Source organism: Sebastes umbrosus, chromosome 24 (assembly GCF_015220745.1).
Source record: "Sebastes umbrosus isolate fSebUmb1 chromosome 24, fSebUmb1.pri, whole genome shotgun sequence".
Lineage (NCBI taxonomy): Eukaryota > Metazoa > Chordata > Actinopteri > Perciformes > Sebastidae > Sebastes > Sebastes umbrosus.
The window spans coordinates 13,970,487-13,985,885 of record NC_051292.1 but is presented as its reverse complement, the minus strand read 5'-3'; the positions used below and the strand labels follow the sequence as shown (position 1 = coordinate 13,985,885).

At 40.2% G+C, this 15,399-nt stretch overlaps 1 protein-coding gene across 5 annotated transcripts in view; it reads right to left on the bottom strand.

The window, feature by feature from the left end:
* Positions 1-15,399, bottom strand: part of LOC119483766 (diacylglycerol kinase zeta-like) — a 100,988-nt gene that overhangs the window by 17,872 nt on the left and 67,717 nt on the right. For 4 of the 5 annotated variants that reach the window (XM_037762213.1, XM_037762212.1, XM_037762214.1 and 1 more), the window contains 4 exons: positions 13,952-14,012; positions 9,818-9,858; positions 9,347-9,489; positions 3,955-4,041 (listed from right to left, as the gene is read on the bottom strand). In XM_037762213.1, the coding sequence (XP_037618141.1) occupies positions 3,955-4,041; positions 9,347-9,489; positions 9,818-9,858; positions 13,952-14,012 (332 nt within the window). The remainder of the gene's footprint in view (positions 1-3,954; positions 4,042-9,346; positions 9,490-9,817; positions 9,859-13,951; positions 14,013-15,399) is intronic. The other variant, XM_037762215.1, reaches the window with a different exon arrangement.

Sequence of the window (15,399 nt, the reverse complement as noted above, 5' to 3'; positions counted from 1 at the left end):
CTCACTCGGCCCCTGCCTCTCGGTCTCATCTCTCCTCCTCGTCCTCCCACTCGGTGCACTCAGCATTGCAAATCAGCCCGCCAACACACATGCACACACACACGTGCGTGCACACTCACACGTAGCCAAAGGGAAGTGTTGTTAGGATCAGCAGGTTGTGTTGCGCTGCCTATACTCACATTGTACCTGTTCCTTTATGGATTCGGTAAGCTAATCTTTATACGTTCACGTTTTATACCCACAGAGCAGCTCAAACGCCAGGGGAAATATTATGATCCTGTAAATGTTTATGTTACCACGTTGTCATATTGTCGGCATTGTTGTTTCAATAGCTGATAATCAAATACAACACCACATAATTAAACTCTAAATCAACCAGCCAGGGTCAATTAACTTTAGCGCCGCTGTCATTGCAGCGTGCCCACTTATGTTTATACTAATAACTACCACTCATTACTGAAATGGTACAAAAGAGCACTGATCCTGATGAGTAAACACATTACATTATGTGATCAGGAAAAAAAGAGATGGTCAGATTAACATGTACTTAATAGAAGAATAGTTTTTATTGTCTATGTTTTTGGTAACTGGAGGACACACTATACTAGAATCAAGATGATTTTAGGCCCGATCGTCCGTCGTGTTTGTTTACACTAAAGTCACGTTTCATCGTGAAGGATTTTGCAAGATTTACATTTTCTTTTTTATCCGGGACTCTTGTTGTTGATGAATGAATGTGGTAGTGTGTGGTGTTGCTGTTTTGGCCAAATCGTAGCTCTCCACACACTATAGGAACAAAACTGTTAAATTTAACATAACATGCCGTTATGTGTCTCTCATTTTCAAAAATCTGTTATTGTCGGTCAGCCGTTACATGCATACAACAATACTGCTAGTAATAGTGTGTTTAAATTCACCAAAATCACCACATTTAATCTCTCTCTCTCTCTCTCGCTCTCTTAGCCACCAGTGACGGTTTTTAATTATTTTGGCTCTGTACACCACCACAATGGAATTAAAGGCAACTGAAGTGCAGACTTTCAGTTTTAATTCAATGGGTTGAACACCATTTTTTTAATACACAGTCACCTATTTTCAGAGAGCTCAAATGTAATTGGACAAATTAACATAATCATAAATAAACTGTTCCTTTTTTAATACTTTGTCGATAATCCTTTGCAGGCATTGACTGCCTTCCCCGCAGTTTCCTCTTCTTCGAGAAACAGCCAAGTGTTACTATACTGTTTGCAGTGTGTGTGTCTGTGGACGCCATATTTTTCTGCTTGCACTGCCCTCCATATGAAATCCAGTACGTCCCTATACACTTCAGAATTCATCCGGCCTACGGTTTTCTTCCCATTATTCTGCAACGTATTCTCATACAACGGTTCGTATGATATCTTCGTTTTCCTAGGAGTGTCAATTTTCCGCTTGTTACATGCAAACAGTCTTTTAAAAATAAACTTCCGTCTTCACAGGAAACAACTTCCTTAGGTTTAGGCAACAAAATTACTTAATTAGGTTTAGGAAAAGATCACAGTTAGGGTTTAAATAACACTTGAAGTGGTGTAACAATAGCCATACATTACAATTTTTTAAAAGATAAGACTATTCTACCTTCATCTGAACAACACATCCCATGTACTAACATTTAATATGTGTGTATCAAAGCCTGATGTATCTTTTCTCTGTGCCACAGAGCTTTAAAACACATCACTGTTGCACTGGCTGACATGTTCCTTCATCACCATGAAGACGCACACACTAGTTTATTTTGACTCATACACCGTCCTGATGACACAAATACTCACTAGAGCACCAAATGTGGATTAATCCGCCACTGAAAACAGTCCTTACTCCTCCGAGGAAAGGTTTGCTGCGGGAATAAATGGGCTCCAGAGCCACAGATATTCTCACATTGTTGGTTTGGGTCCTTTCATGGGATTTGTTGACAATAAGAAAAATATAGGATAACACCAGACTTATCCTAAAAAAACAGTGATTAGAGAGAAACTCTCCACCGTCTCCTCTCTCACTGAATCTGTTCTCTCTCTGTACGATCTGAGCATCAGCAGACAGCTGCTCTAACAGGTTTCTGTAGGTGAGAATTTAATCTGTGTGAGTGTGTGTGTAAATATGGTTAAAAGGATTTCATATGGAGGCAGGGCAAGCAGAAAAATGTGTTGTCCACAGACACACACTGGAAACACACACACACCACCATAACAAACAGTATAGTAACACTTTTGCTGTTTCTCGAAGGAGAGGGAACTGTGGAAAAATGCAGATAGAAAATATTATTCATGTATTTATACTCCCACACACACCTATGCATACACACGCATCAGAATTATGCAGTTCTACTTCATGCAGGCTTTGCCCTCTAACAGGCTCTATAGGCTTGACATCTCAAACTGTGAAGCAGCGCTACGACATTTGCATACTTGCTCAACCAATCAGAACGAGCCGAGCCCTTCCCACAGCACCAGCTGTATACTGTATATGGATATCATAATGCAACCTGACATCCACTTTCTTGACTGAAACACAACACAATATTACTTTCTGGAGGTTATTCTTCTGCATATCTGTTTTATGTATTATGTAAGCACAAAAACTTCAGAGAAATATAAAAGCTGATTAGACTGTTGTCAGGCTATTAAAAAGGCGTTATCAGTCGCAATAAGCCCCATAAATGTGGGCCAATAGGGGCCTACTACACCCACTAGTAGGTTTTATCATCTATTCACATGGTAGATCACCGAAATTAGGTATAAATGAACACAACAGCGACCATAGTAATTATGACAGGAGCAGAAGTGGAAGTCAGGCGCTGTAGTATAGACAGTGTGAAAAAAGAAGTTCTAATTTGTTTGCCTAAACCTAAAGAAGTTGTAGTTTTGTTGTCTAAACCTAAAGAAGTTGTAGTTGTATTGCCTAAACCTAAAGAAGTTGTAGTTTTGTTGTCTAAACCTAAAGAAGTTGTAGTTTTATTGCGTAAAATTAAAGAAGTTGTAGTTTTGTTGTTAAATCTTAAGAAGTTTTAGTTTTGTTGCCTAAACCTAAAAAAGTTGTAGTTTTATTGCCTAAACCTTAAGAAGTTGTAGTTTTGTTGTCTAAACCTAAAGAAGCTGTAGTTTTTTTGCCTAAACCTAAAGAAGTTGTAGTTTTGTTGCCTAAACCTAACTGTTTTTGTTGCCTAAACCTATGGAAGTTGTAGTTTTATTGCCTAAACCTAAAGAAGTTGTAGTTTTGTTACCTAAACCTAAAGAAGTTGTAGTTGTTTTGCCTAAACCTAAAGAAGTTGTAGCGGTGTTGCCTAAACCTAAATAAGTTGTAGTTTTGTTGCTTAACCTAAAGAAGTTGTAGTTTTGTTGCCTAAACCTACTGTAACTGTTTTTGTTTCCTAAACCTATGGAAGTTGTAGTTTTATTGCCTAGACCTAAAGAAGTTGTAGTTTTGTTACCTAAACCTAAATAAGTTGTAGTTGTGTTGCCTAAACCTAAATAAGTTGTAGTTTTGTTGCTTAACCTAAAGAAGTTGTAGCTTTATTGCGTAAGCCTTTTTGTTTGTGTTCAAAACATGACGTTTCATTCAGTTTTACATGTTAGAACGTGTTACTTTTAAGTTTCACTTTCCCTTTTACAACATAGTAGGCGTAGTAGGCCCCCACTGACCCACATCTATGGTGCTTATAGCGACTGATAACGCCTATTTAATGGCCTGATAACAGTCGAATAGGATGAAAAATGAGACAAAATTCTTTGGTCTCCATTGTAACTGTATATAAAGCCTTTGCAGCTGTGTATCACACAGAGCAATTACTGCCTCTCTAAGGTAATATAGGGTTTAAAGGGTAACACACACAAACACACAGTCAGTCGGTAAAAAGATAAGCTGCTTTCAAAGAACTCGGTAGTGACCTGTATGTTTGTGTTTAATGTGTGGTTTTACCTGGGATCAGAGGATGAAAGTGAAGGGGAGGGAGGAGCGAGAGGGTAGACAATGACTTGGTTGGAGGTCTGATCACAGGGGCTTTCACTAGAGATCACCAAAAAAAGAACATATTATGAAATACAGTACAGCATACAGCAGAATTACACAACCTTAAAGGAGGTTTCCTATGACAACTAAATCATTGGGAGGATAATTTATGACAATTCTCTGTTGGTTGCGAATAACCACTTTGAACTGCCGTCTGCTGCTCACAACATTATTTAATATAAGGACCACAGACAGAATTGTGCCCTGGACAACACTACGCCTCACTGCTCGCTCTGAAGTGCAAAGGACTGTCATAAATTGTTACAGAAGATTGGCATACTCGAGACAATTTACACCGGAGAAGTGTTCTGAACTCCACGACACTCTGCCAATGTCTTCTGATGGTGAGTTAGATCATCAGAATTCAACTTGACAACATTTAAGAGGACAGCTCTCTCTAAATTACACCTCAACTTTCCCAAGATTCACTGAAACAAAACGAGTGAAGTCATGCACAGTGAATGGGATCGCTACCTGCTGGGTGCTATACCTAAAGATAAGTGCAAAACTGTGCTCCAACCTTAGACTGTACATAAGAAGTGGACATAGTCACCGTGACGTCACCCATTGCTTTGTGGACTGCCTTTTTGAAGCCTCGAGTTCGGCATTTTGGCCGTCGCCATCTTGGTTCTTTGCAACCAGAAGTGACACGAGAGGGTGGAGCTAAGTACAACCAAACGCTGAATAAAACATTTTTAGGCGACCAAAATGTAATGTTTCGTGAAGTGAAATCACACTGTGAAAGACGAACACATCCAACTCCCAGACCGGACATCGCCGTGGTAACGACCTGTCAATCACAAGGTAGCCCCGCCCTAAAGCATCCCCTGCTTTATGGTCTATTTGACTATAAATGGGACCATAATTTACTAAATGAACATCATGCTGTATTGAAGAAGACTTGAAACTAGCAGTTGAGACCATAAACTCATGTTTACAGTGTTTACTGAGGTAATAAATCAAGAGAGAAGTAGGCTCATTTTCTCATAGACTAGTCACTTTATATACTTTAGGCTTCTTTAAACTATTGATTTAGTTCTTATATTGTCTCATTATATATTGACAATCTTAGCTCAAGGTCAACTCACTTATTAAGCTTAAGCTTTTGATCATCAGCATATGGAGTTTGCTAATTTTTTCATGAGCACTTTTGACTTCTTGTCCATTTTTGCTTTAAAGTTAGTTAGTTTACTATTGACTTTGCTTCTCTTTTTTTATACGTATTTATTGGGAGCCTGAGATTCAAGACTTTCATTGCCAACGACTACTTTGTTGTAACTGCTGCGCATATGATTATAAAGAACTTGGAATTTGAAACTAATCTCGCACATAAAAACCAGGCGCGTGCACGTGATATGAGCGGAAAACCATCCTCGGAAGGGAGCCTTTCTGCTCCGCGTGCACAAATGTGATGAGCGTGAGCTCGACCCTCCCTACGCACTCGCGACTAACACTTGCTCGCTCATCAAATTGCCAATATCAGATTCACTTTCATTAGTCGCAAACGGATACGTTCAGTTAACTGTCCACCGAAAACATGAGCACAGTCAACAGAGAGATCAACAGCATACTCTGAGGACTCTGTGAAACCTGCTATTTGAAAGGAATCATTGACAACTTCTCTCTGTTCTGGGGATGTAGAAGGCCTCCACACAAACAGATCGAGAGTTAAACTACTGAACCAGCTCATGGATCAGTCTCCTAATTCCTCCTCCTCTCTCCACCTCTTTTGGGATTCATATTCCCCCCGGACAACTGCACAATACACTCTGTAACAACAACCTTGCCGATAATGAAGACGACAAAGCGGGAGAACTGGGCTGACGAGACCGATAAGGACAGCAAGGTCGCCAAAAGTTTGCTTCATCAGCCTCCCTCCACCTCCCCTCTCAGGGATATCTCTAACAAGCTGAAATCAGACGACTGCATGTGATGTTAATGGATGCCACTAAGCTGCACTGTCGCGTCTCAAATTACTGCCATTCAAATGAGACAGACGGGGTCCCTGCCCTACTTCTACTTCCCCCAACATGCCTCTTCTTTCTCCTGCTGGGCGTGGACCCAGTGCCTCGTACACAGACACCCAGTAGCAGGCTCTCACGGTCGACCACAACATGTTACTGGACAGACTGGAGCACTGGGTGGGACCATCTGGCACGGTGCTAAACTGGTTTGAATCCTACTTGAAAGAACAGGGACTATTTTGTGTCGATTGGTAATGAATTATACATCTGAGCGTACAGCGATGACATGTTTCTGCTCCCACTAGCACAGATTATGGAAAACAACTAAATATCTTATCATAATTCTGCAGACGACACATATTTATATAAGGATATCACCGGGGGACTACGGGTCCATACGAGCAAGTTTATTACAGCTTCCTTCGCAAGAACACATTCACACATTCACACATAAACCAAAGTGTGACGGCCCACAGTACACTGCAGTCATGTTTCTTTCTTCAGGCCACGGCTCGGACAGTATGTTTCCAGACTGACAGTCCATAATGTTTGCTGCCCGTCTAGTTGTCAGTAGTTATTATTGTCATATTTACCACATATTAACCAGTGGAGGCTGGTCCACAGAGACAGAGGAGGTTGCTCCTCTATTTTTGAGAGGCAAGAGGGGAGATTAAAATATAAAAAAGAGTAACTGGTATTGTTTTACTGCTTCATTTTTCACTTTACATAAGAAAGTAGAGAGATAAGCAGCCAACTAGTGTAGTAATTATTATCATTTTATTTATATAGCAATTGTCAAACTTAAGCGCAAAGTGCTTTCCAGATTAAAAGATTTACAGAATAATCTAAATCCCATGTTTGCCCCTCTATAAGATACATAAATTAGGAACATGAGAGCACAGTTGTGTTGCCTAAACCTAAAGAAGTTGTAGCTGTGTTGCCTAAACCTAAAGAAGGTGTAGTTTTGTTGCTTAACCTAAAGAAGTTGTAGTTTTGTTGCCTAAACCTACTGTAACTGTTTGTTTTGCCTAAACCTAAAGAAGTTGTAGTTTTAATGCCTAAACCTAAAGAAGTTGTAGTTTTATTGCCTAAACCTAAAGAAGTTGTAGTTTTAATGCCTAAACCTAAAGAAGTTGTAGTTTTATTGCCTAAACCTAAAGAAGTTGTAGTTTTATTGCGTAAGCCTTTTTGTTTGTGTTCAAAACATGACGTTTCATTCAGTTTTACATGTTAGAACGTGTTACATTTAAGTTTCACTTTCACTTTTACAACGTAGTAGGTGTAGGAGGCCCCTAATGACCCACATCTATGGTGCTTATAGCAACTGATAACGCCTTTTTAATGGCCTAGTACCAGTCGAATCGGATGAAAAATGAGACAAAATTCTTTGGTCTCCATTGTAACTGTATTTAAAGCCTTTGCAGCTGTGTCCCATACTGTATATCAAGCAGCACTGATACCATATCTGTATACATAAGATGGAGGTGCAAAATAAGAGAAATAACAAAATAAAATGGGTTGGTTTTCCTCCTGTCTTCCCCAATTTTTTGAGTCACCAGCCGCCACTAATATTATATTTTTTTTATACAAATAAATTGTATTTATTTATACTGAATTAACCGTCACAAAATGTGTTTGCATGCTCCACTCCACATTGTGGAATTTCTCTTCACAGGGTTTCTGTTTTGCATCTGTTTGGACAATTCATTAAGCAGCTGAAATACACAGCTCTCTATTGTAGCCGTTGATTTTCTAAAGACGTGTGAATGTAAGTACAACACAGTGTTAACACTGCCTTTCACACTCTGTGCTTCTTTTTCTGTAATGAATGAGGTATATCAAGATAAAGTCCAAAAAAAAATTAAATAGCACTGCTGTCTGCAGTAAGCAGCAGATAACAAAACACAGAATTTGTGCTCAGTGTGACATCTAGATTGCGTGGGCCGGGCGATCTAATGCTGAGGATGCGTTTGGGCTCACAGCAGAATGTGAGAGAGCTAAATTCTGCAGTTGGCTCTATAAAATACTCTCTGTCCTTTTATGTAACGATATAAAAGCAGCAATTATTAAACATGTGTGGACACTGTTGATACCAGAGAGGGACAGAGAGAGACAGAATGTTTTTACACAAATGACTGACTGCTTGATTGACAGCTACCACGACAGCGACATGACAGCACAATGCAATACATGATCAAAAGTGAGGCGGTGCTGGGACTTCACTTGGGACTTGGTAAATGGTACATTTATAAAGCTTCTTTATCCACAAACACACACACTGTTGGCAGCGAGCCATGTAAGGCACTGGGAGCTCTAATCATCGGGAGAATTCAATTGTCTTGCTTGGACACTTGTGGACAGGATTAGCAGACGATCGAATCACCCACGATTAGTGCACGAACAGCTCTAGTTGCTGAGACACAGTCACCCTAAGTCACTAATCTATGTCTTGCAAAACGTCTCTGTGAGAGGCTGCATCGGGGCTGGTGTGTTTCTACAGAGTAGAAGATAAACTACCAACCAGGAAGTTCAGTTCATAGACATGACACAGCGGTTTATTACATCTCATCACAACTCTGGAAACCCCCACCGCAGGGGTTCATTTCAATGAGAACATGCAGATTCTAAGAGTTATAGATTTGTTAGATTAGAACATAATTTATGAACCACTTTACAAACCCAGTCGTCAGAAAAAAATGTGGTATTGTACGTTTCAACAAACCACGGGATACGTTGAATGTCGACGTCTCTGAACCAAAAAAAAAGTGTCATAATTATCTCCGCCAAGGCCGAAGGCCTAGGAAGGAGGATATGTTTTCACCGGCGTTGGTTTGTTGGTTTGTTTGTTTGTTTGTTTGTTTGTTTGTCCGTTAGCAGGATTACTCCAAAAGTCCGCAATAGATCTGAATGACATTTTTTGGAGGGGTGGGGTGTGGCACAATGAACAATCCATTAGATTTTGGTGGAGATCAGGATCATGATCCAGATTCAGGAATATTTTTAAGACTTTTGATCACACAACGTGCGAAAACGGCGTGCGTAAAACGACGTGCGTAAAATGACGTGCGTTAAACAACGCAACGTCACAAACAGCGTTGCGCAAAACATCGTTGCGCAAAACATCGTTGCGCAAAACAACGTTGCGCAAAACAATGTTGCGCAAAACAATGTTGCGTAACACACCCTATGGTCAGCGTTAACTTTTGGTTTATACGGGCCACTAACAGCAGTCTCCTTGCTGCAACAGTATTAAAAGGATGTCTCTGGTTAGTTCGGTTAGGGTTTAGGTCCAACCAGTGGTGACACGGACAGGACCAGTGTGGCGGTGATTGACCTACCTGCTGTTCACCAGGCTGGAGGCGGGGTTAACCAGGTCAGGCATGGTCGAGGGGGAGGTCCCCACCGTCGTCATGACAACCAGTTCAGGGTCCAGGATGAAGATCTCTTCTTGGGAGATTTCTGATACGTAGTTGAGATGTTCCTGATAAAACATGAAGCACGAGACGGTTTCAACCAAACAGTGAGTCCATACAGGTATCATCCAGACCCTGCTGTGAGTGGAAGCTCACCACGATATTATATAGCACACATTAATCCTTGAACAAAACATATTCACTTCAAGTTTCTTGTGTGTCACCTCTCAGGAAACATACATGCTGGCCTATCCTACACTATATACGCTAGAACTGATCATCAATCAAATGCAGTGAGAGGCAGCGCTCTTTGTAGTGAAGAGGCAGATGTATTCATTTTGAGATAGTCTTGACACAATGGAGAAAGAACATCCAGTCTAGGTGAGACAGACTTACCTGTGCTCGGTCTATCCTGTAGAAACGATCTGCCGTCGTAGCTTAAGAGACAAATAGAAACAGTGTTAACCTATGAAATATTATCCTCTTTAAATTTCAGGCAAATTCAGGCAGGTTTAAAGCAGATTGTTACTAAAAGGTTCAGGCCAAAAGGTTAATAGGATTTCTTCATTGTTAAATTGTTCATAGGTTGGCTCCCCACTACTGCAGCACTTATAGTAAGAACTGTATGTGACGGCCTGCGGGCAAGGCAGTATCGCTTTGTTGGAATTTTTTATATGTTCATGTAATATGTCTGACATGAGTGAAGCAAATTTTCTCCTTGCTTTACTCGCACGAGTTGGACCGCCTGGATCATTTGTGTTCATTTGCGCTCAAAACGCAGCGGAGAGGAGAAGGAACTTGTCTCCATAGATACCAACAACTTTTTCTTCCTCCGTTTCCTCCATCAAACCATGGAGGAAATAACCACTGTTGCTGCTTTGTACATGTTGTGGAAGTCCCAGATATGTCAGAAAACCAAACGCTGCTGTGTCTGGGTTCATAACGTCACCCGGCAGCGAGCTGTGAATTTCACCGAGCTGTAGCTGCTGCGGTATAAACCCAAAATAAACAGATTGTGCTGTGATTTAATATCAATAAACGAATCAAACGTATGCTGAACTAACTACATAATGAGGCTGATTAGTAAAAAGTCTGAATTCATGCTTTGTCAGGTCTGTTACCATGACGACAAGCAAACGTCTTTTAAAATGCTTGTTTTCTGAATGGAGTTTAGATGGATCAGTGCCAGGCCATGCAGCTGCTCCATCAACACTCAACATAAAGTCATCTAGGCATAAATACGGCAGCAATGTTGTCTGTTATACACACATATTTATACACAGTTTGGTCCAGTCCGGTCCGGTGTGAATGTACCATTAGGATGAAAATGAGTCCATCTAATTAATGATTAATGAGCACTGTACCTGATAAATAATACACAAGGAATACAGGGAAGGAGACAATGAAGGCGTTGTGTTTTGTGACCCACAAATCTTTATGTTTCCACTGCAGAAACAATCCAACAAGCACTTTTGTTGAAGCATACAGTACTAAGACCTTAACTGACACTAATGATGGTGGATCCATCACAGACCTGTCAGACCTCCTTATTTAAATCTTTTGTTTTTGTATTTTTCCTTAATTTGATAGCAACAGCTGAGCTACTGTACAGATAGAAGTGAGAAATAGGGCTAAGTATGCACTGTGCAGCTGTATTATAGAATAGAAAGATCTAAATATTAGATCAGGACTGGTGCTGAGATCATCAGGATCAAAGGACTCAGAGACCACAGAAGCTAAAAACCTGATCAGGAAGTGAATTGTCTTACGGATCACCTGCTAACCACGTACACATTTCCTCTGTCCTCTTCAAACAACTCTCTCGGTCTCTCTTTCAACTGTTTTTTCTTTGTTTGTTCTCGGCTAAATTCCACCAGGACTCTACCCAAGCAGAGGTGTGTGTGTGTGTGTGTGTGTGTGTGTGGGTTTGTGTGTGTGCGCATGCATGTATAACATTGTGTAAGACGCATGGTTTCTCTCTGTGATATTTTTGGTAAGCTGCTGCTGCTGCATGAGATTAATATTCATGACATTCACTATGCAACTATGCTTTATGTTATTTTGATGTTACAGGTTTATGTCTGCATGCACCTCATCAACTATAACCTTCATTAAATGACCGCCCCTTTGTCACACCCCGAAACCAGAAATCTATTTTGCAGATGAAGAAACAGCAACTGCCAATCAACAAGTAGGAGAAGAACTGCTTAACAATGCAGAGAGACTGTGCTATTTTTGGTGTCATTGATGTGGAATGTTCTAGTTATTATTATCAGCATTTTTTTGTCTACTTAACATATGACTGTATGCAAGTCTGCAAGCATGAGCTTTATAGATGTACTTCTCACATTTGTAACTCAATGTTCTTGTTTTACAGTCGTCCTTTGGGACAAAGAGCCGCGAACGGCGTGTAGGGAGGACGTCGAGGTGGATGGGTGGGTCAAAACTCACAGGACTTTCGCCCAGGAGACTGCTGTTTGTGTCCCGTGTGAAACCAAAGGTCACAGTTGACTTATTTGTCACGTAACTTCTGTACTTAAGTTACGGCTCTTCCGGAGTTATTTAAACTCAAACCGTGATCTTTTCCTAAACCTAACTAAGTAGTTTGTTGCCTAAACCTAACCAAGTCGATTTTTTCCTAAACCTAACTAAGTAGTTTGTTGACTAAACCTAACCAAGTCGATCTATTCCTAAACCTAACTAAGTAGCTTGTTGCCTAAACCTAACCAAGTTGATCTATTCCTAAACCTAACTAAGTAGTTTGTTGCCTAAACCTAACCAAGTCAATTTTTTCCTAAACCTAACTAAGTAGTTTGTTGCCTAAACCTAACCAAGTCGATCTATTCCTAAACCTAACTAAGTAGTTTGTTGCCTAAGCCTAACCAAGTCGATCTATTCCTAGACCTAACTAAGTAGTTTGTTGCCTAAACCTAACCAAGTCGATCTATTCCTAAACCTAACTAAGTCGTTTTGTTTTTTTTAAAAGACTGGAGCAGAAATTGACACGTGCTTCGCGTTTTGCTGGACATTCGTAGGAAAATGCACTAACAATACGTTGTTGAGAGTTGTGCTGAGCGTCACGAAAAAATGGAAATTCATGTCTATGAACACGAATCAAATAGATAAAATTTCGTGACTGTTTCACAAACTGCTATGAGACTGTGTTGGAGATATTGCGTACAGGAGACTGGGACGTACGTGAGGTCTTTAACTTTGACCACCAAATTCTAATCAGTTCATGGCTGTCGCCGGAGAGGAGGCATACAGATTGTAAACCATCTTTTAACCTGTTCTGGAGCAAAAATTGGTCATTGCGCCCTGTTGCCTCCTAGGTTTTCTGTTTCAGTTAGTCTGCGTCATAAACTGAAATAATAACGATATTAGATAAAGATTTTGACCATCTATAAGACAGGGCCACAAGATTACGTAATAATGCAGGACCTGTTCATATTGTACTGCCGTGGTGCAAATCCCCAAACAAATTTGCAAGTAATCAAATTATCAAAATCCAACTGACACCCAGGCAGTTCCCTGTTGGTAACCCGGGCTGCTTTATTACACTATAAACCCATCCTGACTCCCCTGTGAGAAAACAACTCTATCCTGTGAGAAACTATTAGAATTTGTTCCAAATTCTGTCTTTATATCTTTCTTGAGCATGCTGCACATGCTCAAGAAAGATATAAAGACATATACATACAGATATCTATAAAGATATATGCAGTATAGTGCACAAAGCTTTTCAGTATGGTGTCTCTATCAAATGAAACATTGAAAATACACATCATATGTATATTAGCAGTATATAGTATGTTTGTTCTGAGCTTCATAAAAGTTAATTTCACGAGAAAAGAGTATATATAGAATATATATAACTGAAATGATCTGCCTTTATATCTTGACCTTTCCTTTTGCAAGTTGAGTGCAGGTAGATAGGAGTTAAAATGTAGTTATAAAGTCACACTGAAATAAAGAAAATCACCAGCCAGTGATGTGAACGTCAACCACGACCGTTTCCTAACCCTACCTAAAGGGGTTGTATTACCTAAACCTATAACTTCATGTGAAAACGGAAGTTTATTTTGAAAGGACGCTATGCATGTTACGGGCGTATATTGACACGCCGTCCAAAATTAATGTCCTTCCCACCTCCCAGCTATCAACACTGGATTTATCAATGAAAATGATCATTCATTAACTTTACCCGAGTAGTTTTAGACCCTAACCATGGGATATCTGAAGGTCATTTTTCAATGCTGTGTCAGTGGAATCAGTCTATTGTTAATACAGAGACTTCATTCTGTGTTATCAAGGTGTCACAGTTAACTGACTTGTTCTGTTTTTAATAAAAATACAAACTTTTAGAATTATGCTTACATACAAGCGCACTTCATTATTTGCAATAAGTCAAATTGTGCTGTTTTTGTCTGTAATTTATGTGGAAAAGTGTTCATGGTACAAATGTGGAGTCCAGATGGTAGAAAAAGTGATGAAGGAAAGAGTAAATAATGAACAATGTGGTGTACTTACAGTCCAGGAAACACCACTTTGGAGATAATCTCTGCGAGGAAAGACTCTTGGCTGCTTCCTCCTGAATGACAAACAGACAGAAGCGTTAGAATGCAGGGCGGGAGAAAACAATGGAACAGGTGTGTTTGTTAATAGTGATGCATCCATCTAGAGAACCGAAAGAGCAGCTCCGAGAAGAAGAAGAAGAAGAAGAAGACGTGGGCGGATGGAACAGAATGTTTGCCGTGACCTCGAGAGAAATTGCGGGTCGACAACAACAAAGTATGACACCGCTCAGTGAGTAGTAAAGAAAGGGCTGACGTATCACAGTCTTTCTATGGGGAACATGAGTTGTTACCATCAGGACGAAGGTACAGGATACCGCCCTTGTGGACTAACCATGCTCAAAGATCAGAGATTCATACCTTCCAGTACAACTCTGTTAAACTTATCCTGATCATTATATATTGGTGTCACTTGCATTTTGTTGTCCTATTTTTTCTCACTTATCAGTATCTATTTTGTATTGCCTGGAAAACATCTACTTCAAACAACTAGATTTATTCAAGTTTCTTGCCAAAAACTACATTTTACAACAATACACACATCATCATTTTCACCCAATACTTATTTTTGAGTTTGAACGCATCATGATATAACTCAAAGGAACCTCCGTCCGTTAGCGGTTGGCTCCGTTATTCAGCCAAGCAGGACTGTGCTTCCGGAGGAGGTCTGAGTTCGGTTCGTTTGAGAGAGGTCTGAGTTCTTTTGGAGTGTTCGCAAATGCGCAAAATAATCACTCTGAGTTCAACCTGTGTCACAGGTTTATCTCTGATTGTTTCCGTTAGCAGAGACTCCTGTCTGCAGTGTACTTCCACACAGACTTACATTACATCATTACCAAAGAAGTTTCAGTGTGTTTCTCCAGTGAAAAAAAATACAAAATAAAGAAGTTTTATCCACATCTAGTACATTATCTCTTTATGTCAAAACATATAGAAAAACAAATCATACTTGATTGAGCATTGAAGTTCAATAAACCGATAAATCAGATGTCTGAAAACACAACAGAATGCTGCGACCTGGAGAAAGTCGTCCACACCTTCGTATCCACTCGCCTCATTACTGAGACTTTTTGTATGTTGGTATCACTCAGATCTGTTTTTTTTTTTTTTTTTTTCATCCAGTCTCCAATTAGCTCAGAATGCTGCAGCGAGATTTCTAACGAGATCAAGAAACAGACACCGTATTAGTGAGATTCCTGCCTCTCCGCTCTGGCTCCCTGTTAGCTGGAGACTGAGGTTTAAAACCTTGTTCTTTGTTTACACAGCACTAAATGGTCTCAGCCCTGCTTCTATGTGCGAACCCCTGCTCCTGCACACTGTCAGACACCTTAGATCCTCCAACCAAAGACCCCTGTCTGTCCACAGATTAGAGACTAAATGTTGTGTTTCTCAGCAGAGGACCCG